At 49.6% G+C, this 24,327-nt stretch overlaps 2 protein-coding genes and 1 long non-coding RNA gene across 4 annotated transcripts in view; 2 read left to right on the forward strand and 1 right to left on the reverse strand.

The window, feature by feature from the left end:
* The window catches only part of SARNP (SAP domain containing ribonucleoprotein), a 56,615-nt gene extending 47,277 nt beyond the window's left edge, over nt 1–9,338 (forward strand). Inside the window, exons 11-12 of one of the 2 annotated variants that reach the window (XR_009265621.1) lie at nt 2,882–3,101; nt 7,708–9,338. Coding sequence is in view for 1 of the 2 variants with exons in the window: in XM_058742449.1 (XP_058598432.1) it covers nt 2,882–2,923 (42 nt within the window). In the remaining variant the exon portion in view is untranslated. Of the gene's footprint in view, nt 1–2,881; nt 3,173–7,707 lie in introns of those variants that run through there. The other variant, XM_058742449.1, reaches the window with a different exon arrangement.
* GDF11 (growth differentiation factor 11) lies at nt 7,662–17,699 on the reverse strand. The gene is made up of 3 exons (XM_058742444.1): nt 17,143–17,699; nt 11,581–11,978; nt 7,662–11,055 (listed from the first exon to the last, which is right to left on the reverse strand). Exons 1-3 carry the CDS (start codon nt 17,579–17,581, stop codon nt 10,675–10,677), a joined length of 1,218 nt encoding a protein of 405 aa, XP_058598427.1. The 5' UTR covers nt 17,582–17,699; the 3' UTR covers nt 7,662–10,674.
* A 3,816-nt stretch (nt 17,700–21,515) lies between these two features.
* LOC131483982 (uncharacterized) lies at nt 21,516–24,035 on the forward strand. The gene is made up of 3 exons (XR_009247972.1): nt 21,516–21,638; nt 22,605–22,779; nt 23,058–24,035. It is a non-coding gene; the product is annotated as an uncharacterized LOC131483982 (long non-coding RNA).
* The last annotated feature ends 292 nt before the right edge of the window (nt 24,036–24,327 follow it).

Genomic DNA, 24,327 nt, shown 5'->3' on the forward strand with positions numbered 1-24,327 from the left:
AGTAACTCACTGAGTTTGCTGAGACCCTGAGCACTGGCAAAACTACTCAGAGCTTTGACAGACAATATTGATTTGGTTTAAATTTAAATTTAAGAGTATCAATAATGGGGGTCCTGGCTCAGTAGAGCATGGGACTCTTGATCTCAGATCGAGTTCCAGCTCTACCTTGAGCATAGAGATTATTAAAAAAAAAAAAAAAAAGGTATTTTATTATAATGGAGACCAAGTATCACCTGAGGTTTACATAAAGAACTGTTGAAATAATATGTTTAGAATTCTAGAAACTTCTTGGGTGGTAAAGAATTTGCAATGTTCTTTCTTCCTTTAATCCACATTTACCTCTTTCCATCTACCTCTGGGGATGGACTTTATTGTTTTGTTTTGTTTTAAAGTAGGCTGTATGCCCAACATAGGGCTTAAACTCATGACCCTAAGATCAAGAGTTGCATGCTCTACCAACTGAGCCAGCCAGACAGCCCTGGAAATGACCTTTGAATATCTATTACCTAACACATTCAAAATCTTACAAAGTCTTTTTATGAATAAATATCAGAGTCAGTCTTGGGGTGCCTGGGTGTCTCAGTCGGTTGAGCATCTGACTTCAGCTCAGGTAATCTCAAGGCTGGTGAGTTCAGGCCCCATATCAGGCTTGTGTGCTGTCAGCCTTGCCAGTGCAGAGCCTGCTTCATATCTTCTCTCTCCCTCTCTCTGCCCCTCCTCTGCTTGTGCTCTCTCAAAACTAAATCAACATTAAAAATAAATAAATATCCCAGTCAGTCTTGTAAATAAACCCTGAAAATTTTACAATCTGATAAGTTTACATCTCTATTAGGAAGAAACTTGAAGAAGTTTGTATTCTTTGTGCTACTAATTTAGAATAAAGCATTACCTTTTTTTTTTTTTTTTTTTTAATGTTGATTTAGTTTTGAGAGAGAGAGTACAAGCAGGGGAGGTGCAGAGAGAGGCGGGGACAGAGGATCCAAAGTTGGCTCTGCACTGATAGCAGAGAGCCTGATGGGCTCGAACTCACAAACTGTGAGATCATGGACTGAGCCCAAGTTGACACTCACCCATCTGAGCCACCTAGGTGCCTCAGAATAAAGCATTACCTGTTATAAATATCAGCTTAATTACTGACTCGCCAGAATGAGCAGTAGTAAACTTAAAGGCTTGTTTTTTTGTTTTGTTTTTAACATTTATCCATATTTGAGAGACAGAGAGCGTGAGAGCGAGCGCGTGTGAGTGGGGGAGGAGCAGAGAGAGCGGGAGACACAGAATCTGAAGCAGGCTCCAGGCTCTGAGCTGTCAGCACAGAGCCTGTTGAGGGACCTGAACTCACTGGCTGTGAGATCATGACCTGAGCTGAAGTCGGACGCCTAACCTACTGAGCCACCCAGGTGCCCCCTTAAAGGCTTGTTTTAATTGTAGTAAAACTGCTCCCTCTTTGCCAAGGAAACTGTTGAACTAGTGGTGTTCACTAAGGTGGTACATTTGGCTTCTCCAGGATAAGGCACATGAGGATTTTGTTGCTTGCCAAGGAATAGTGGCTTTTGTTGGGAGAGTCAGTGCATGTAAAGCAGTAGTAACATCAGAGGTTGATGGAGTTTACATGAATCAGGTAACTTTTATTTGATTCCAAAGAATTGTGTCAGTCATCCAGGTAAAATGGGCTGGGCTTATATACTCTTTTTTTTTTTTTTTTTTAAGTTTATTTATTTATTTTGAGAGAGAGCGGGAAGGACAGAGAGAGAGGGAGAGAGAGAATCTCAAGCAGGCTCCGCACTGTTAGTGCAGAGCCCGATGCAAGGCTCAAACTCCCAACCCGCAAGATCATGACCTGAGCCAAAATCAAGAGTCAGGTGCTTAACTGCCTGAGCCACCCAGGCACCCCTCTATACACTCTTCTTTTTTTTTTTTTTTTTTTTTTTAATGTTTATTTCTGAGACAGAGACAGAGCATGAGTGGGGGAGGGACAGAGAGACCGAGACACAGAATCCGAAGCAGGCTCCAGGCTCCGAGCTGTCAGCACAGAGCCCGATGTGGGGCTCGAACTCACAAACCATGAGATCATGACCTGAACCAAAGTCGGTCACTCAACCAACTGAGACACCCAGGCGCCCCGTTACACTCTTCTTTTTAATCTAAATTAAACTTCCTGTGTGGATGGAATGAAAAAAAAAAAGTCCCCTCTGCTGGAGGCAGTAGTTGGTGTGAGGATGAAAGACTCAGTGCTGTTTGTGAGTCACTCCCAGAACAAAAACATCTTTATCTCCTTCTCCCCCACTCCTCATTTTGTGCCTCTCTCCAGTACTGACTCCCTTAAGGAGATTCATATTAAGGACTCACTTCCCTCCCAGTTATTCTGTTAGCATTGTAGATTTATGTGTCCTCTGTGGATTTGGAGGCTTACCGAATAGCTGGTGGTTGGGGCTTAATGCCCAGAAGGGCATCCTCCTCACTTTCTCTGTGAAAAAATAGCATTGGTCAACTCTTTTCCTGTGAGATCTGTCATCTCCCCACTGACTGGAATACTCTCCAGCCTGTTAAGAGTCATTGTTTCCAGACTAACTTACTATAAGGCTGAGTGGCCCTCTCCTTCAGGAATCTTTTTCTACCACTATTCTCTTCTTTCTCTTCCCCCCACTCCCTATTCCCCACTCCCTACAGTCTTCTCCCCTCCTTTCCTACCAGATCTTCCCAGCTCTAACTAGATAACTAGAGAGATTCAGGAATGATATCTCTGGCTAGCAAGCTTAAGCCTGGGTCTTCCCTCCTTCTTGAACCTTGTGATAGCTCATGTGAGTTTGGATTAAAGCATCCAGGAACCCAGGCCACTGTTGTCTTGCAATCTAATTTTTTTCTTCTTGCTTCTTCCTTACAGGCAAAGAAGAGGAAAAGGGCAGAGCGCTTTGGGATTGCCTGATGAAAAGCTCTTAATGCTTTCTGTTCTCCAGTGGTTTCCATCTCTCTGACTTTTCTTGGTCATATATATAAATGCACAGTCATGTGCCTAGGTCCTGCCTCACAGTGAGAGAGCATGTACCCCGGGTACATCCAGGAACTTCAGCAGCAATTTGACTCATTGCTGTTCCAACTTTAAGGTTGTTGTTCTTGTGTTGTTTTTTAATTATTATTTTGCTTGTTAATAAAAAACAAATAGAAAAGAAAACAATGCGTTTTATCAGATGCTCCTTTGAGTTCTTGGGGCCAGATTAGACTAGATAAGGGGGAGCTTCAGGGGCAAATATTACAGGAAATTAGCCATAAGGCCTTTATCCTTTACAAAAGAGAATAAGGAAAAGGATTTGAGTCTGTCCCTTTAAGCCTATTTATTCCCTTCTCTCATACTCACAAGCATCCTTTTATTCTTATCCTCTATGAAGAGGCCAAGTTTCGCCCTGACTCTTTGCTTTGGCAGGTTGGCGTGACCCATAGGAGTAGAACATGGGGGAACCCTGAGTTTTAGGAGGTGCAAAGGATATAAATACAAGGGCTGATGATTGGTAGTCTGTTAGGGAATGGAGTTCCGTGTCCCTATTAAGAAGACCAGCAGGACCCTGTTTTCAAGAGTGACATGGTATGATACTATCTGGTTTCAGTCAGAACCAATATGTGGAACCCTACTGGTTATGCAGTTCAGGAAAGGAGATGGGTCAGTTACCCCTCAGAGCTAGAAGAAAGTGTAGGGATTCAAAGCAAGACAGAAGATGGTCAGAGGTGTTAAGAATTGTTATCTAGGTCATTAGGAAGCAGTGGACTGGAGGCCTCTACTTTTTTTTTTTTTTTTAAGTTTGTTTGTTTATGTATGTATGTATGTAATCTCTACACCCAGCTTGGGGCTCAGTGAACTCAAGATAGATCTGGAGATCAAAAGCATGCTCTTCCAGCCAGGCCCCCCTGGAAGCTTCTACATTCTATCTAATCAAATCCTGTGCTAATTTGTTGTCTTCAGAAGTACACAGTTTTGGTGGTTGTGTTTCTTAGATATTACTAAAACTCCTTTTCCTTGCCAAGCCTCTTAGGTTTGGCTCTAAGCAGGCTACTTGTTTGTATTTGATGTTTCACCTAGATTTGAGACATCCTACTTAATCTTTTTTGGATATGTTGGTATAGGGTTTCTCCTCTTACTCTTTATTTCTAGACATCTCTGTAAGGTTAGTTTTTGGTTTTTTTGTTTTGTTTTTTAGAATAAAACTTAAATGCCTGGCACCTTACGTGAAGACTTTCATACCTTGATCAGATCCTGTGTTGCTGTGGTGTAATTCCTTATTTCAGTTTCTACTAAAACTCTCCTGGTTTTGTGGTTAATAGAAAAGTAATGGTTTGGGGCGCCTGGGTGGCGCAGTCGGTTAAGCGTCCGACTTCAGCCAGGTCACGATCTCGCGGTCCGTGAGTTCGAGCCCCGCGCCAGGCTCTGGGCTGATGGCTCGGAGCCTGGAGCCTGTTTCCGATTCTGTGTCTCCCTCTCTCTCTGCCCCTCCCCCGTTCATGCTCTGTCTCTCTCTGTCCCAAAAATAAATAAAAAATGTTGAAAAAAAAAAAATTAAAAAATAAAAAAAAAAAAAGAAAAGTAATGGTTTGAATTCCTTCCTAACAAGAATCTCCTTCCACAATGCCTCTTTGGTAGCTGAGTAGGATGGGGACCTAAGTTTAGATGCTTTAAAAAAACTATGCCTTGGAGAGCAGATCCAAAGATTGCCTATTTATTGTGAAAATTGCCCCAATTTGAGACTTTGGAGAGGTGAACAAAAGGGAACACTGGTTAAACTTTTCCTTCCCTCTCTTCCTTCTGGCCTGTTCTGTTTGCCTTCCTTTTCTTTTCTCCAGGCCCTGATCTTGAGGCTAACTTTTCCTCTCTTTACTGTGTCTCTTACTTTATTTGAAAACAGAACCACAGAAAATTAGTTGTTTTGTAGCTTGAGAGAGACTATAGATTCAGTAAGGGTTTTCTACCCAAGGATGGGAAAAGTAAGAAATAGGTATAGGAATAGAGCACTGGGTCCTTCAGAAGTTTTCTTCACTTTGTCTCTTCATCATCATCTTTGTTAAAAAAAATTTTTAACGTTTGTTTTTGGGAGAGAGAAAGACAGTGTGAGCAGGGTAGTGGCAGAGAGAGGAGGAGACACAGAATCTGAAGCAGACTCCAGGCTCTGAGCTGTCAGTGCAGAGCCCAATGTGGGCCTTGAACTCAAGAACAGTGAGATCATGTGACCTGAGCCGAAGTGGGACGCTTACCTGACTGCACCTCCCAGGTGCCCCTAAATGGATTTTTTAATAACCTTTTTCATCCAATTCCAGCAGCTGTTCTTATGTTGATCAGAAGTCGTTCATCTCCAAACCTGATCACCAAATCCTCCTCTTCCTGTCTCATTGTAGTCATTCCTTGCATACTTTTTGAGTGTATGAAAATTCAGGATGCCTGCCTTTTTTAATAATTCAAATCTTAACATAGTAAGTCCCTTTAAAAGCATCCAGGCTTGGAATTCATTATCTAAGATCCAAGTACCTTTCCTTTCTATTCCCCACTCGCCCTAGTGTAGCTGATCTAGGATCCAGATATAGTTAGCTGACTCCAGTCCTCTTTTCCCTGTCCTGAAGCTGTGACATTCTCTGCATACCTGGAAGCTCTTAATGAGAGTCTATAAAAGATGTGGAGGGAACTACCTTTCTCAGCTATAAATCTGTGCCTTTTTATGGTTCTCTGAGAACCATGGGATCGTTCTTTTTCTCCACCATCACCCCAAACTGCCCTTCCCCCTACTCCAACTCCTGGGAACTTCTGAAGATAGAAGGCTAGAAGTTTCTCTAGTGGTGAGAGCTATAGGAAGGAAGACATGAATAAGAGCAGGACTTCTTGGGTTTGAGTCGTATTGCCATGTCTGACATGAGAAACAGATGAGGGGGAAGAAAGGAACTTAATATAAGGGAGAATAACTTTTTCTCTGTTCTCTTCCATGTGGGCCTCTCACAGGTAATGTCTTCCCTCTGATTCTTGAAATCCACTAAAATCTAACCTCCCCCTCTTGCTACATGTCCACATTCTTGTTTTTTACTTTGAAAGGGATTGAAAAATAATGGCAGGTTTCATACCTTTGCGTACCCTTTGTGCCCAGGGTGATCCCAGCTTTCTCTTTAGAAATAAAGAAAAAATTTTCTTGTCCTTTTCTTTCCCTGCCTTTAGTTTTTCTGCCTCTCAGATTACTATTACTAGAACAGATTAGAGTGGAATATTGTGTAGCAACTACTTAGATGTAATTCCTCATTCCTCCATACTAATTCTACTGGCTCAGACTGGGCAAATCATTCCATGACTTTCCAGACTACCCAGTAGCGACCCTATGAAAATTGATAATAGATTATGTACTCAGCACAATTTGTTTACCATAGTTTGCATAGTAATCATTCAGTAAACTCTTAATTTTACTAGGTGACTTACAGTGGAAATATTTCTTTTCCCTGAGTAGGTTCCAGCCAGAGGGTAGGGAGGGAGCTGAGTAGATTCATTTGACTGTGTTTGTGAGTGTATGTGCTCAAGCGCTGCATATGCAGATGCATGTAGGGATTCTGAGGGTGGGAAGAGGTGGGAGTCCTAATTGCTCCCATACTCCAGCTCAGGGGCAGGAAAGCTGACCTTGTGGCCTGGGGCATTGACTTCCCTGCCTCTGCCTCACTAAGGATCAGAAGCTATAAATGCCACTGCTTGCTGGTTCTTAGCTTGGGGCCCTGGCATCCTAAAAGTGGGCCAAGGAAGAGACTAGGATAGCTACTCATGCATGGGGTGGGGGGTTGTTTGGGGATAAAAGTCATCCGGCAATCTCTTCTAGGTGTCCTTTCAACATAGGAAATGAGTGATGAGAGAGAAAACCTATTTTTAGCTCAAGCCAAAATCTAGGAGTAGGTGTGGATAAAGCAGTTCCTTGGGAAAATACAATATGTAGCACTTTCATCCTCTTTCAACCTTATTGTTGTAGTTGGTCTGAGGTGGGGTCAGTCTACTGACAGAACTGATAGGACAGGGAAAACATGGTGGCACACTGAACCCACTGTTAACAGTTACAGTGGCCCCTATTACAGATCAGGTTGATGTGATAGGAGCTTTCCTTTGTTTTTTGTTGTTTGCTTGCTTTTTAAATGTGAATTAGGCAATATTCTTTTGTTCTAGGTACATGGGAGACATTTTTATGGCTGAATCAGAGAAAGACTATTTAAGATGCTGAATCATCTTGGTACATTTACAAGTTGAAGGCTATGTTGGTTTGGTTTGTGGATTTTGGTGAAACTGTTGAGGAAACCTAGGATCAGGGAACTGTAGGAGAACGGGACAGATATTAGCTGGATCATCTTAAGAGAACCTACAGACCTTCTGTTAGTGTGAGCCTAGAAGAGGGTTTTGGTAATCTTTGGGACTGTTTTGGATCAAGTTATCCAGAGAGGAGTTGTTGCAGGTCCCCTCCCTTTCCCATTCTCTGCCCATCCTCCCTTGGACTATATATGTCCCCACCCTCATCCCAAATACCCCTAATGTTTTTTTTGCTCCAAAAACCACCACCACCCCAACCCCCATCTTCTTTGAGCACAAGGTTTCATCCTGTCAGAGCCTCTTTTGTTCCTGGTCTCCGATGAATAAATGTGGCGCTTGGTTAGGGAGAAGAGTTCATCACTGAATTCTAAACTCTTTGACTGCTTTTATTTATTTTTTTTTTTCAGGTTCAAGTGCTGGATTGTGTCATGTGACCATCCCAAAACTCAGAGCACCCTATGGCCATCCTTGCCCTCTGTCACATAACTTGAAAACTGCCAGATGGCCTTTTTGCAATGGTTCCCTCCAGGAAGCCTTGATCTCAGTGAAGAAGTCCTTTCCCGGCATTCCAGTGCCCCTGTCATCCCCATACTCCTCAGTCACCCTTAACAAACAAAGGCAATCACACACATGGTGTAACAAATACACAAAGTAAATAATAATTACACTACTTATGATCAGAGGGGCACTGGCCAGGTCCACACACAACATAAAGTGGGAGAGGGGGTGCTAGTTCCCACTAGGTTGCTGGACTGTGCCTCCAAGCCTCTTTAACCCCATGCCTCTTTGGGGGTGAGGGGGACCAAGGAAATGAGATTTCAACTCTTAGATTTATGTTCAAAAGAAAAAGACCCTCCCCCAACAAAGGTAATTATTTGGCGGTGTTAAAGGGGCATAGTCTAAGTGTCCCCCAAGTCTAATGCTTCAGCTCTCTAGAATTTGTAGAGGGAAGTCACCTGATGTCTATTGCCCAACCCCCACCCTGTGCCAAGATCAGGAGACCGGAGCATTTGATCTTGGAGGAGGCATCTTCTGTTCTTCACTTCTCTGTTCCTCTCCTTCAACCAAGGAAATGTGAATGGTGTTGTCAGGTGTTATCTTGTTCTCCAAGATTGGGGTAGAAGGAAGGATGAAGAACAGGGCCAGAGAGGAGAGGCTGGGGGTTAGCATAGCTGTTATATGGGAGGCGAGTTGAAATACTTAACAGCCCTTGCCCATTCCTGTACCAAAACACCTCATCTCATTTTTTCACTATGGGAATGGGAAGAAGATACTAAAGCTCACCAACATCACCTTCCCAAGAGTGGTCACATACCTTTGCCCCTTCTACCTGGGCCAGTCAGGAGAGTCATACTCGGGAAGAACAGGCCTTCCAGGTCATCTCTCCAGGCCGGGCTTTAGTCCGGTATTGTTTGCATCAGACCCATAACTGCTGGCTCTACTTAGAGTGGCAGTTTTGCTGAAGGTTCTTTATCTCCTCTCCTGACATCCTCTAGGCTCTTGCCTGGAGCCAAGAGGTCTGTGGTGAGGTATGGATAGGGTGTGGATCAGGAGAATCTCAACTCCTTGGCTTCAGGCACACTGTCCAGCTGGGAGGCAGAGGGGAACTTGTACTCTGAAGCCTGTGACTCCTCTAAGCCTCACATCTCTTCACCACTACTCTGGTGCCCTGGTTATCTGTCCCACAGCGAGAGGTATTTTATGTCCATAAAGTGCCCGTGGTAAGTGCTCAGAATTCATCTCTTGGCTGTGGCGGGTGCTGCTATTTCTCATTCCATCGAGGGGAAGAAACTGAGGCACAGTGAGTCCAGAGGATGGTGGGTCAGGATTATGGGAGGAATGAATAGGCCCAGCTAGTGACTTGGAGTGGCAACAAGTCCCTGCCTGTTTCCTAGCCTTCCAAACCAGGGAGTCTCCATCCTTCTAATCCTCTGCTCTAACTGGCCTTGTCAGATGCTTTTTCCTTCCCCATTGTATTGTCCCCTCCCTGCTGCCAGGTACTGCTAGATTCCAAAAATAAAAGATAAAAATAATTATAGACACTCTGCTCCCTTGTTCTCCCCCCTTCCACCCTGAGCTTTGGGTTTGGGGGAACTAGAATGTCCCCCCTCCAGAATCCCTTCCATCTTGGTCTGCTGGCTCTACTCCCTAGCCCAGAGCAGTGATTTGGATTCAAATGCCCTGTAACCTTCAACCTTCTTACTAATTTGACTCCTCCTAACCCTTCCCAGACCTGGGACTCTGGGATCTCTATACTTTTTTTATTGACCTGAAGATAGAGGCTGGGAGTAGGGGTATTCCACAGGCTCTTTGGTCTCTCTCTTAGCTGGGGGGAATTTGGGCATATGTGGGCCACACCCTCTGGCTAAATAACTCAGGACTATGAGGGTGGATATGAGGGTTAATTTAGTGGCTCTCATACAGATCCTGAATGTTGAGGGTGCTCCCCTCCCCTTCTCCCCACCTCCAGCTCCTAAACCCTAACCTCTTACCAGTTTCCATGACTGCTGGAATTCAGTTCAACCCATTTGGCTCAGGAAGGTTAAGTTGGGTGATTATGGGTTGGAAACTTCCATGTGTTAGCCCTCTTGCCCTCTACTCCCATTCCCAACCCTGGAGGCTTTATACAAGTGCTTAAGTAGGTGGGTATTGAGGGAGAACAGTGGGTGGGTAGGTGGGTAATAAGGGAGAAATGGGGCACAGTGGGCAGGGGCCCTTCTATTTCAGTAAAGCCAAATACCAAAAAATGAAAAGTCACAATAAATAAATAAATAAAATTCCAAAATCCTTACTTTTGCCCCTGCCCTCGCTTCCCTTCCCCTGGCCACTGCTGGAGGGAGAAAGGGAAGAAGCTAAGAATGGATTTTTTATTTCCTCCTACTGAGAATGGTAGTCAGGGGATCTCCCCAAACCATACCAAGCCCCCACCTTGCCAGTGGAAGAAAGGAGGCTGGGTGTGGGGCTTTCTCTTATTCCATTTCAGCCTCTTTCTCATCTTTTATCTCTGCCTGGTCTCTGTCTCTTCTGCCTCTCTCTCCCTTTGCCTTCTCACTGCTGCTCTTTTTGTTCCTCTGTCTCTATCCCTCTGCTCTACCTCTGTCTCTACGTCTCTCTGTCTTCTTGCCAAACCTTCTCACTTGCAAACCTCAAACACTCCCCACCTGACCATGCCCCCTCTTCCCCCTGTCCCCCAAACCCCTCACCCATCAATCCCCACCTGCCTCCCTCTGTTGTATTGCACACTGCTTGGGCAGGGAACAAGGTGTGATGTTCATGGGAAGAGGTGGAGGGAGCTCAAGGGCCTGGGGGCATGGGGATCAGGGCTGGGGGTCTAGGGGTAGGGTCTATGGGGGAGGCATCCTCTGTCCCCCACCTTAGGAGCAGCCACAGCGATCCACCACCATGCCAGGGATCTTGCCGTAGATAATCTGCTGCTTGTCATTGAAGTAGAGCATGTTGATTGGGGACATCTTGGTGGGAGTACAGCAGGGCCCAGCAGAGCCTCTTGGATTAGCCTGTTGCACCAAGTGGGTGTGCGGATACTTTTGCATGAACATGTACTCGCACTGGCCGGAGCAGTAGTTGGCCTTGTATCGTTTAGGCGCGATGATCCAGTCCCAGCCAAAAGCCTCAAAGTCCACTGTGAGGGGGTATCGGCAGCAGCGGGACTCACTCGAGTGCTCATCGCAGTCCAGGCCCAGGTTCCGCCGGGACCGTTTTGTGTTCTCTAGGACCCGAAGCTCCATAAAAGGATGCTGGGGATGAGGGAGAGGAGAAAGAGATGTGATAGAGCCCTGAAGAATTCCTACTCCCTTTCCTTTCTCACCTGCCCTTCAACAGGGGCATCAGAACAGAGACCATTGCCTTCTAAGCTGTTCCTCTGCACCCATACCCCATATCTTCTACCCTCTCTCCTTGTAAGCTAGCTATCTGTCCTTCAACTCACTTCTTGAATTCCCCCTCTCCTGGCAACCTGATCCTGATCAGCCCCTTGGCCCCAGGCCTCATCAACAGCCCATTTTTGTGTTCTCTTGGATCTCCCATTAACTCACACTTCACCCCAAATCCAGTCTTCAGCTGTTGTCTGGCTTGTATCTGAAAAACACTAGCTGCCACTCCCCACCCAATCCCCCAAAACTGCTCCTCTAGAATCAGCTCCCGGCCCAAGAGAAATAATGCTGGTCCCCAGCCCTTCTCATCCCTGATCTACCTTTTCCAACATCCCACCTCCTCAGGACCAGGTTACACATATCTGACACCATCTCAAGCTCCCTGCTCACCAGCCCCTCAGCTCCCGGCCCCAGGGAGGTGACAGCCAGGTCTGTGCCACTGGGATCAAAGGCGTTGATCTCGATGCCCCAGTTGCTCTGTGGCTGGCGGAACCAGCTGTGTAGCACTTGCTTGAAGTCGATGCTCTGCCAGTGGCCTGAGCGTGAGTGCAGCTCAATCTTGAGTGAGCGGATACGGATGTGACGCCGGCCTCCGCCCCCTCCCCCTGCAGTCCCTTCCCCAGTTAGGGGTTTCAGTCGCAAGATCTGCAGGTAGACTGTGGCTGGGCGGGGCACGGGCCGTAGATACACCCACAGCTGGGCCTTCAGTACCTTTGTGAACATCACCTTGGGGCTGAAGTGGAAATGGCAGCAGAGAGGGCTACCATCTGTCTGCACCGCAGGGTCCGCTGATAAGAGAGAAGGGGGCACAGCATCAGCAAAGGGTATTTGTGAAGGCATCAGCAGCCCTGGGTGGCATTGACAACTTAGAAAACTCCTCCTGAGTTGTCCAGTTCTTTACCCTTCTCGTGTTTGTCTTGTTGACTACTATGTCACTGGTACTCAGAACAGTGCCTCCTTTCTTTCCCTATAGGATATCTCTCTCAGGCCTTACTGATCTGCATCCATTTGCCCCAGTACACACAATCCCCTCTACCAGATAACCTGCACAGATAGCTATCAGGGATATCCCCTTCCACCTGCAGCCTTCCATTCCTCCAACTGCACCCCCTGCCCCCCAGCATGTAGGGCTCCACATTTTTCTGAACTTTTGATGCTCTTCATAGAAGCCAAACCTCATATCACACCTGCTGTCCTCATGGCACCTTGCCCCATTTCTGCTCTGTGTTGTATGGTGGCCAGGTGGAGCCTGGCACAGCCCCCACCCCCAACCAGATGGTCTTGAGGGTGGATAACCAGGGTCCAGGTAGGGAACAGGGGCTAAATGTATTCCATGAGGTAAACCAAGAAGCATCTTAGGCTTCTTGTACCATTCATGCTAGAAATAATATACTCAGAAGAATGGAGCTACTCAAGTACTTCCTGTGCATCTGACTCTCCAGTCCCTTGAACCTGAGAACAAGCTTCCTGAGCTGCTTCTTCCTCATCATCACCATACTGCCTCAACTTTTGAGGAAGGGAAAAACTACCTCCATGTTGTTTACTCCTACTGCCCCAAAGCATCAGCAATAATATTCAACACATCAGATCAACTGGAATCAGTCTTCTTTTCTCCCCCTAGTCTCTTTTGGTTTCTCAGTCCAAGGCCAATAAGTCTTTTTTTTTTTTTTTTTTAATTTTTTTTTTCAACGTTTTTTATTTATTTTTGGGACAGAGAGAGACAGAGCATGAACGGGGGAGGGGCAGAGAGAGAGGGAGACACAGAATCGGGAACAGGCTCCAGGCATCAGCCCAGAGCCCGACGCGGGGCTCGAACTCACGGACCGCGAGATCGTGACCTGGCTGAAGTCGGACGCTTAACCGACTGCGCCACCCAGGCGCCCCAAGGCCAATAAGTCTTTACAAAGGTTTAACATCTCAACTTTACATTTTGGCCCATTACCCCTTATTCTGGACTATAAATTGACCCTTCTTGGGCCTAATGGCTGATCCTCAGCATCTGCCTTTGCTTCCATTTCAGTTCCTCTCAGTTCCGCTTTCTGAGCTCTTAAGTCAGTTGGAAATGCCCTAAATAATGTTTCTCATTCTAAACAAACTGAGAGAAAAAGAGGAATGAGTGTCCAGAGCTATGTAATTATGAGCAGGAAGTCCAGGACCTTAGGTATCATGCCCAGGTCTTGAGTTCTGCATAATCATGGAGGACTTAGCATCTATTGTCTCCCATCAGCACTGCCCCATCCCCGTCTCCCCCCTCCCCCAGGAGAAGGAGGATCTTCCAAGTGAAGTGAGGAGGAACGTGTTCTATATGATCTTCATATATTCAGGAATGAGACACAAAATTCCTCTGGTAGCTTCCTTTCCCTTGGTTCTTCTCTGAGGTCCTAGGGCACTGGTAGTCCTCCCAGTTATCCTCCTGCTGGAGCTGTAGTGCCAGTATTCAAGGGAAGGTTCAGGGAGTAGAGATTCAGAGAGTAGATGGGGCGGGGAAGCTGTTGGTGAGATGGGGCTACTTACTATGCCTAATTTCATCAGGTTGTCTTATTTTCCCACCTGTCTTCACTATTAGCTATTAATCTCCATGAGGGTGGACACTTGTCAATACTGTGTCTGTTTTGCTCCCTGTTGTAGCTTTAATGCCTCCCATAATACCAAGCAGTGTTCAATAAATGCATGCTGAATGAACTCCCAAAACTTCAAATCTTATATTATACAGGCAAGGGCCTAAAAGTTCTTCCTGGCATTGAAACACTGTTCTTTGACTACAGTCAAAGTGGGCTTGATCACTGCTTGACTTCTCATTAACCTGTATCTGACCTTACCCACCAAATGTCTCAGGGATACAGTTAATAATTCTTGTTTCATAGGAGTGCTCAGCATTAAATAAAGAATGAAAATAGTAGTAGCTTCTCAGTAAATGGTGGTTTATTGTTAGTTTTGTAAACTCTAAACATACTGCCCTACCTAAGCTGACCCAAGGTTTAGAAATGGAGAATTGGGCACCAGGGCCCCATCTCTCGAAGTCTTTGGTTTCTTCAGACAGATACCCCAGGGAATCACCATCCCCTTCTCCCCCAGTGGATGTGGGACAATTGGTACTACAAGGGGACGGGGCCAAGATGGATGGAGAAAGAAAAGGGAAAGGAGAAGAGACAGGAGAGAGACTGGAGGTGGTGAGAGAGATAAGAACAGAGAAGACACTGTTAAGAGATGAAGGCAGGCTGAAAAAGACAGGCAAGAGAACTGGAGGAGAGGAGGAAGGGAGAGGGGAAGATCATGATAGGGGGAGAAGAAATAAGCTTGGGAGTTGAAGAACACTGGGAGAGAAGGGGGAATGCAAAAGGAATAGGTGGAGGCTAAAAAGTGAAAGGAGGAAGGTAGTAAGCTCTGTGGGGTAAAGAGAAAGGATAGAAGGATACAGAGAGAGGAACAAAGGAGAAGCAGGTAGTGCCACAGAGGGAAACAAGAGGCTTGGGAGAGTCCCCAACACACACATAGGCCCAGCTCCCAAGGGGAGGGGAAGGAGCCACATCTGTGTTGGATTGATCGGGTTGATGGCAGGCAGCAGGTCAGGTTTAGTAGGCGGTGCTGGTCTGGAGAGAGGTCATTGCACTATTTTCAGCAAAAGCCCAACCCCCTCCCAGCTCACCACCTCCTCCTCCACCACCCCCCCCCCCCAACCCCCTTACACACTCTCCTTACCCAGGCTGGAAGGCCTAGGGGCAGGAGGTTGGGCTGAGAGGGCAGGGGCCTCTTGGTGTATGAGAGCAGAGAGAAACTGAGGGGCTGGGCTTGGCTCCCAGAAGGGCAAGGGGGCTGGGTTCCCAGGATGAAGGCTGGGGTGGGAGAGCCTGAGAGGGTGGAGGGAACTAGGGCAGGCACTGCAGCCTAGGAGAGGTGGGGGCTGGGGTCCATGGCTGAGGGCTGGGGGAGGGGAGGAAGGGGGAGGGGAGCGGAGGCCATCTCTGCTGACAAACACCTCCCCCGATTAGCAGAGCACAAGTCTCTTATTAAAGCGGGTCCCTGGGGATTAGACTATAAAAGTCTCTTTTTCCTTTTCCCCTCTCTCCCTCCCTTCCCCTCCGCTCCCCCTCCCTCTCATAAGAGCTCAGCTTTGCTCTTAAAGGGGACGTACAATACCTGGCTGGAGACCTAGTTCCCTAGTTATCCTTAAGTGAAAAGAGGGCGGAAGTTCGGGAAGAACCCCACCTACTGGTGTTCTTCCCTGTACCCCCCCCTCACCCCAGCCTAACCTGCACTTCCCGATGCAAGCACAGAGTGCCTTCACTTCCTGCACCCCCTTTACCAAGACTAACTCTGGGCTCAAGTCCGTTGGTTAAGAGATGCTAAGGATGGAGAAAGGCAAGGGGAAGGTCCATCACCCATTCTGAAACTCCTTACACACACTATACCACAGGGACCAGAGTACCTTTTCTCTCTGTACCCTTCATCTTCTTCCAGCAAACTCTTTTTCAGAATTCCTCTACAACTGTTTCCTAGAATCCCCACCCCCACCCCTGCCTTCAGTCAATCTTAGACTGACCCTAGCTTCTGTAAAGCAGAAACCTTAGGAACACAAGGGAGACTGAGGAACCCAGACAGATCCCAGGCTTTCTTCACCACCACCACCACCCTCCTCAGCAAGTTTCCTAGTCATTTGGGTTTTCTTTTCTTTATGGCCTGGCCAAGTATTGTGGAGTTAGGGTCTGCAGAAAGACTGGTGGCAGTATGAGGCACTCAGCCTCCCAGAAGCACACCTGGGTTCCTGCTTCTCCCATGGGGTGGGCTACTAGGACTCCACCTCAGCCCCCAGCTTTTTATGACCCATCTGCCAATAAACCAGTCCCCCCCCCCCTTCTGTTCAGAGCCATAAAACCAAACTGTGGGGTGGGGGGAGTGACTTTGCCAAACCACTAGGGAATAAGGGAGGGCCTGGTTCCCTGGAGTTGGAGCGGGGAAGGGGTGAAGGGACCTCAGTGGGGGAGGGGAAAGGGAGTCATCTGACCCTAGGGAGAGCTGGGGGTGGGGGGGGTGGGGGTTGGCCTGGATTTTCCAGGCCATAAAATTTCAAAGCAGCTCAAGTCTATTAACATGTTCATCTTCCGTTTGGCCAGGGGCTTGAATGCCTGGGTTCCCCCTCCCTCCTTATCTATTTCTTTCTTTTTTTCCCTAGGTCTCCCTCTCTCTCCTCAAATCCGGTTTCTAGTAAAGGCGGGTGAATATGGAAAGGAACGATAAGCTTTGAGTAGCCAAAGGGCTGCCCTTAGCCCTAGCGCAAGAGTTGAGTTCTCTGAGCTCGGTCAGTACGGAGAAGACACAGCTTTTCCAGCCCCTTGGGAGACCTGGTGTCAGAAGGGCTCTGGGTGAAATGAGTGCCAGTTGGGCTGCCAGGAGAGACACGGGGCTCTGGGACCTCACTCCTGCTGGAGGGAGAAGAGCACTCAGTTCTCTGCAGCTCAAGTGGGCGCGCTGCGGTGCCAGGGGTGGAAAGGGTGGAGAGTTGGTGCCAAGGCCATTGGGAGGCAGAGAGCACCGCAGCCCGCTAGGGACTGCGGGGGTCCTGAAGCGACCCGATTCGGTTCTCCAGCCTCTCTACCATCGCCCCTCAGGACTGAGCTGTTGCCCCTTCCACTCCGCTGCGAATGGGCCCCAGCTTCCCCAGTCTCCCCGCAACACGGGTCTTTTTTCGCACACATGGGGTGGAAGGCGGTATCTCGCAACCCTCTCGGTTTGCCCTCCCACCTCAGGGAACGGAGTGTGCATACAACTCCGCAGCCCATCTCCACCGCTCAAAAAACTTCTGCAGAGCAGCCCCCGTCCCCCAATCAGTCAAGTTTTCGCAGAAAAGGCTTCTGGGCCAGAGCAGCCGCGAGCGCCCCGCTTCAGAGCGGGAGGCGCTCACTTTCCCGGAGCCCGAGCCAGCACCCCACTGCTCGCGCCCCGCCGCCCACTTACTCTCCTGAGCCATGCTAATGACAGTCTCGGTGGTGGCGTGGTACTCGTCCTCCTCCAGGAAGTCCTCGGGCTGCAGCGCGTCGCCCTGGAAGTCGTGCAGGTCCAGGATCTGCTGTAGCGGCGGCGCCTTGGGCAGCAGCTGCTTCACCACCTCGCGGCTGATGTTGGGCGCCTCCTTGAGCCGCAGTTTGCTCAGGATCTGTGACTTGATGCTCTCCAGGCGCAGCTCGCGGCTGTGCTGCCGCCACACGCACACGGGGCAGCCGTCGGGCTCCGGCGCCACGGACGGGGCCGGCCGGCTCGAGCGCTCCCCCCCGGCCCCCGCCGCCGCCGCCGCCGCCGCCGCCGCCGCCGCGGGGCCCTCGGCCGCCTCCCCCCGGGGCCGCAGCTCCAGGGCGAGGAGCAGGAAGCCCAGCAGCAGCGGGGCCGCGAGCACCATGCTGGAGGGGAGGGGAGGGAGGACTGGGGGGCGGGGACGCCGGAGTCCCGCAGGGAGGGGGCGGAGGGAGAAGGGAGGGAGGAGGAGGGGGTCCGGGCGGCGCGGGATTGGGGGCTGCCCGGCCGAGGGGGGGCCGGGGGGGCCGGGGGCGGCGGGCGCGCGGGCGGGGCGGGCGGGCGGCCGGGGCGGGCGGCTGGGGGGGCCCGAGCCCGGGCCAGGCCCTTTATAGCCCCGGCCCCCGTGTCGTCAGCGGCCGCGATTGGCTGCGGAGCCAACAAAAGAGGCAGCGCTGTCATCCGAGGCGAGAGAGGGAGCCGGAGAGAGCCGAGGAAAAGAGAGAGAGAGGGAGGGAGAGAGGGAGAGGGAGCGAGGGAGCGAGGGCCCAGAGAGAGATGAAGAGACAGAGATACTGGGCTGAGGGAGAGGAATGGAGAGAAAGAGAAAGTCAGAGTCAGAGAGACCAAGGAGAGACAGAGAGATAGAGACGTAGGAGACAGATCAAGAGACAGAGAGGAAGAGCAGCAGCAAGAGGAAAGAGAGACAAAGGGGGGAGAAGACAGAGGGGAGAAGACAGAGGGAGGAGAGACTTAGCTAGAGAGACAGAGGCAGAGAAGGAAAGAGACTGGTAGAACTAGTGGGACAGTTAGAGGGGGGAGAATCAGGGACAAAGACAGGGGAGAGAGACCAGAGAGAGGAGAGAAGTATGGCCAGACCGAGGGAAGAGATGGAGGTCTATGGAGCCAGACTGCAAGAGGTCAGGGATACAGAGAGATGGGAACCGGGGCAGAGGAACTGATGGGACAGAGACCAGAGCCCCGGGAAAGAAGGAGAGGGAGAGAAATCTAGAAAGGGAGGCTTGGGAGATGCCAAGGGAGCCCCTGAGGAGGCAGGCACAGAAGATCAGAGGAAGGCAGAGATGAGAAGACAGAGACTCGGCAAGGGAAGGAGAGACAGCACAGTGACAGGGTCAGCCTTGGTGGGAGTATGGAGAGCCCAAGGGAGAGGAGGTAGAGAATTTGAACCCAGAGGAACCCCAGCTACCAGAGGTAGCCCAAATAAAATGTTTCCAGAAGCCATGGAGGGAAGCATCAGGCTAGGCTCCCTAGGGGCTCAGGAGCAGTGAAATGGAGGGAAGGGACATGGGGGTAGCAAGAGAGACTAGGAGAGAAAGAGAACAGGGACAATCTGAGCAGTTGGGGAGGTGGTGGGGAAGCCCTGATACAAGAGGGAGTCTTAGAGCTGGGAAGAGTGTGAGCCTGAAACTGAGGCCTGAAAGGGATAGAGTCAGCAGGCTGGAAAAAGGCAGGAACTATGGACCACTGGGGACCACTGGAACTGGGGGAGGAGTAGAGGAAGCAGGCGGGAGACCACTTGCTTGCAGAGGAATCTGGGACTCTGAATTCCTAGCTACACTGTTGCATCTGCAGGGTCTTAGAAGTCTGAGAAGGCTCTTGTAATTGCAGAGAATGAGAGAGAAGTCTGCCCTCAGCCGCCTTGAGTTGGAGACAGCAAGTTGCAAAGGGAGAAACCCAGATGTGGGACCAGCCCTACCTTGCAGGTGTGACTCTGGGTACAGCTAGAGGGCAGAGTGAAAGAGAGCTAAAATGCTCCTGAGGTGCTTGACTTCTGGTTCTGGATTCTTTTTCCCAGTCCTCAGTTTGCCCATGCTTATTTCTTGAGTCCAGAGCCCTGGAGATCAATAGACAACCAGTAGATTGAAAATGTTTGAAGGGATTGGGTCTTGCTCACTTCCTGGTACACACAGTATTTTATTGAGTAACGAGATGATCATTATTGGGCTTCTCAGGCAGAAAAAAGAGACACCGCTTTCCTCCGTGGATTAGAGCCCAAGAGAATGTCTTGAAATGGAACACTAGGCATAAGGACAAAGTTGGGTTGGGAGCTGGAGTGAAATGAGGGAAGAAACTGGAGGTCCAGGTGTGAGGCAGGAAGGTTGGGTAGGGGTCCGGAAAACCAAGCTGGGGAGCTTTGAAGAGATGAACCATTTCTATGGAGAACAGGAACTAAGACTGCAACAGAATGGAGTAAATTAGACAGTTTGTTCTCTCTCTTGCTTTGGACCAAGACACGGACATCTCAACATTTCGTCAAGTTTCTTCATCTATAAAATGTTGATCACACCATCTCTCTGCAACAAGCTGCGAGGATTACATAGTAATCAATCAATCAATCAATCAATAATGGCCTTGATGGGCTCCTTCTTCTTTGTGACCCTTTCCTTTCTGATCTCCTAGAGCAATGATTGCCTTTACCACATATCCTGGCCTAGCCTGTTCTCCAAAATGTTTCTCTGATGTAATTTCCTCAGTGAAACTCCTTGAGAGCAGAGGTGATATCACCTCCTTCTCCTTCCTCAGAGGAAGCTGCCTAGCCTTCTCTTCCTCACTAAACATGTTTCTAATGGTAGGTCTACGAGAGATGCAAAGATAAATGACTCAGCCCCTTTCCTCAGGAATCATCTAGAGTGGACATGACACTAGGTAAACAGTAGCAGCCAAAACTCCAAGACAGATGCCTTCTTGATATTTCTATCTGGATGTCCCAAGTTACCTCAAATATCATGAGTTAAATATGATAAATAGATAACTCCTTCTCTCCCCTGAAAATGTGCCCCCAGTGTGCCATTGCTGAGGCACATTTTCATTTTATTGAATAAGAATCATCAGGCCAGAAACCTGGAGCTAGACTTCACCTTTTTTCTCTTGATCATCTCTGAATCTTTGCATAAATTGTTTCCTCTTCTTGGAACAACTACCCTTTCTACTTCCCTTGCCCCCACTCCCCAGTCTCTTGGCCAAATTTATTCTGTCTTCAGGTTGCAGTGTAGAGATTTTAGACATGTCTTCCAAAAGTCCAGTCCTGACTCCAAAGCCTAGAGTAGATGCTTTTCTTAGCTACCTCTGCACCATTCTGTGTGGTATGGAGGTTACTCTTACATAGCTTCTAGACTAGAACCAGGCTGCCTGGGTTCAAGGTCCCGCCCTCCTGCTTACCTGGCTGTGTAAACTTGGCTCTTTATGCTTATCCGTAAGATGGGGATAACAATATTGTACCTTATTTCATAAGGTTATGAGGATTAACTCCCTGACACAGAATTCTTTTTTCCCCCTGACACACAATTCTAAATGAGTTAGTCATTCCTATTACCCCAATTTATCACCCTTACACTGTGACTGGGATCCAAGGCAACAGGAAATTTTTCCATGGAAGTGTTCCTTAGCTCCTTTGAAAGAAGAATGAATGGACCCCGCTAACTGGATCTGGTCAGAGCCGGGTTGGGGGGAGAGAAAACTGGGTATTTATGGCCATGAGGAGTTATGAGTGTCTGCCAAATGCCAGAGAGAGAGCAGGAGTCAGGAACAACTTGTGAGACAGAAAAGATTTTCACCTCCTGGCTTCCCCACCAGTTCCAGGACTGGGCTTAATCCAATGAGTGGGCAAGACTGCCATCTGGTGGTAGAATCTGGAATTTTAGCTCCTTGGAGGTGGGACTAGAACTGCTGTTTTGCTTTGCATACTTTGCATATTTTCACTTTAGATTTCTAACCCAAGAGTTCTATATCATAATGCATTAAGCCTTGTTTCTTTCTCCAGACCTTCCCGCATCTTGCCTCGTTCCTTAGTTCTCTCAGGCTTGATTACTGTTGGGTTCCCCAGAGCTGCAGGAACTAACCCCTGGGAGGTCTCTTTCAGAAGCTTCAGACTTCCAGCTGCCCTAGACCCAGTCCCCAGGAGGGGGCCCTGGAGGCTTCACAGAAAAGGAACTGGGAGAGAGGATCTGGACATTTAGATCTTTTCTCATCCCCAAACAGGCTAACCAGGGTTTGGGGCCCCGCCCACTGTCCTGGTCTCCCTAGCAACTGTCTTCCTGCCAGGGGTGCCCCTCTCAGGCGTTACCCAGGCAACCTTCAAGGCCCGCCTCCTTCAAGGTCCTGACTGGTTCACGGCAAATGTGGGTCGGGGCCTAAGGGAAGGCATTGAGGTTTGAAGGCTGCGAGCTGCCCGGAGAGAAGCAGGAGGTGTCCCAGGGGGAGGGGTAAGGTTTCCGGAGCTACTGGAGGAAAGAGGCGCCTGTGTAGCCTCGGGTGGAGGGTCTGTTCCATGCTCAGGAAGAGGAACTGGAGGTCTTGGGAGCCGGTCACCAGGGTTCAAGCCAGAGACACCTGGGCCACTCTCGGAGCAGGAGACACCAGAACTGGGGAAGCTCTATAAAGAGGGAGGACTCCTGCCATCGTGCACCCCTTCCCCGCAGACTACCCCGCATACTTAAACTGCCTTATCCCTCACAGCTGGGTCAGTGGGCAGCAACCCAGGATCCCTAATGCCATCTCTTGTCACTTTTTCCTCCTAAAGTCCCTATTTTTAGGATCAGTGGCTCATTCCCTGGCACCGCAGGTCTTTCCAAGGAGGGGAGGGACTGGGGTCATTGAGAAGCTGCTGAGGGGAAGGGGCTGAGGGGCTTCCCTACTAGGCTTGCTTCCCCCTTCTCCTGCCCTCCCAGGGTGAGCCTCTGGGAATGTGGTTTGGGGAGACTATTCTGGGCTGGAATGTTAGTGGAATGGACTCCTCCCAGGTCTCTGCCCACAAAGCCTGAAGCCCCCAGAGAGGACCTCACTGTGTAATTACCATCCTCTTCCACACCACATTCTAAACCCTATGATTACCCTGCTGGATCTCCTAGCAGGCCTGTTAACCTCTTTAACCCCAGGCCCTTGAAGAGAAGTTGGAGGTCGGGAGGAGGGATCCAGAGAGTTTGTATTTTGTGGGGAGCAGGTGGAGGTGGAGTACAGCTGGGGAACTCTGAGAGTCATTTGGAAGTCACATCTTCCTTTGCCCACTGGCCTTCCTAAAGATACCCTACCCTGCCCCCTTCAGCTCCTCTTAGGGCAGGCCCAGCCCTCCAGACTCACAGGTGCACCCTCTGTCCCACCTTCACTCAGTCTCCCCAGGCTTCTCCATCTTTTCCCATCTTTCTCAACAATTGCTCCCTCTCCAGGCCCAGGCCTGACATGGGTCCTGCTGGGGGCCACGGCCAAGGCCGCCCCCGTGCCCAGTTTGGCCAGCACAAGGCACCTGCTGATCCAAGGAAAGGAGGGGTCTGAGCATAAAGCCGGTTCTCCTTCTCCAGGGACTTCAGAACGCTGGTGGCTGTGCTGACCCGGGAGGTGGGCTGCCAGGTGAGGAGAGCTGGAATGTTCAGAGGGAATCCAATGTCTAGGAGAAAGCACGGGGCAGTGAAGGTCAAGGTTGTTGCCAAATGAGGTGTGTGCGTGTGTGTGCGAGCGTGCGTGTGTAGCAATGGCAAGGGTGTGCGGATGGCCAGAAGGTCTGGGTGGGGTCTGGGAATGGGAACCAGAGATTAGAGATGTGAGGGCAGGACAGACTGCTCTGGGCTCTGCCTGGTGGTGCCAGCGACCCCCACCCATTCAACCCTGCATGCTCTCCTCACTTCTAGTGCCCTGGACTGCAAGGCCGCATCCATGGGAAGGAGTCTACTGTGTGAGGAGGTTGAGTGAATGCTCCCCGAGGCCTTCAGTACTCTCTGCTCCCCTCAGCCTGTGGTAGGTGGCTCCCAGCACCCAGAGCTTCTCTTTGGCACACCCCTACCCACACTATTTGTTGTCTGTGCCTACAGGCTGTAACTAGAACTGTGTCTCACTCATCTCTGTATAGTCCCTGTGCCTGGCTGGTTTAGGCTTTCAGTAACTGGTTGGATAGATGGATGGATGAAGGAATGCCCCAAGGAACAGAAAGCTGAAGTAACTACCCTGTCCCAGCATTGCCTCTTCTCGTTGCTCCCATGTTCATGTCTGCTGCATCCCAGGGGACTGGTTAGTTGTGTGGGTCTGTGATTGTCAGGTGGGAGACCACTGCCCTCCTGAGCTGGCCCTGGACCAGAACCACACAGCAGCTGACCTCCTGGCCCAGGCTGTGCATGAACAGCCTGGGGCACCTGCCCTGCTCACTCACCAGCTGAGCATCTAGATTGACCCCACTGGCAACAGTGAGGAGGCTGGGACAGGAGCCAGGCAAGGTTGGGGAGAAGGAGGGGCCATAAGTCCGGCCCAAGGAGCAGGGAAAGGAACAGGCAAGAACTGGGGCAGAGTGCTGCGGATGGAGCCTGGGCAGTGGAGGGGGTTCTGGGGAAGGCCCTGGGGCTTGAAACGGGGCTCTGGGCTGAGACCAAGGTGGGAAGGAGGGATGCAAGGAGGCTGAATTGTCCCTTCCAACACTTTCCTTGGCCACGTCAAGTGGCGTGGAGTCCAGATATTTCTCAAAGCAAAATCATTTTCATTCTCATGTTACCCCAAAACAGGGTAGGATAAAGGCTTAAGGTAACAAAATCGATCCCCTTAATGTCTTCTGCAATCCTCACAACTGCCCTGTAAGGTGTGGAAGGGAGTAGTTTTCCTCTTACTTAAGTGGGGAGGAAGATGAGGCTCAGAAAGTGTGAACGTTTGGCCAAAGTCCCCCCATTCGTGCCATGCAGAGCCTGTGTGGCACGAGTGCCTCTGAACTTAGAGCACCTGCTGGAGGTGGGCGGGGTGCACCCGGAGTCTGTGTGTCTGGTACCTGCGGGATCTGCAGGCTACCCCTGAGCCTCGCTTTCCTTGAAGAAAGGATGTAAGGTGACTTTGGCAGTGATGGCGTTCTTCTGGGTACTAGGGTGCTGTGACCTTGTCTTGCCAGGCATCTGGGGGAGTCAGAGAGGGCCACCATGGTGA

The sequence above is a fragment of the Neofelis nebulosa genome, chromosome 8 (genome assembly GCF_028018385.1).
Source record: "Neofelis nebulosa isolate mNeoNeb1 chromosome 8, mNeoNeb1.pri, whole genome shotgun sequence".
NCBI lineage: Eukaryota > Metazoa > Chordata > Mammalia > Carnivora > Felidae > Neofelis > Neofelis nebulosa.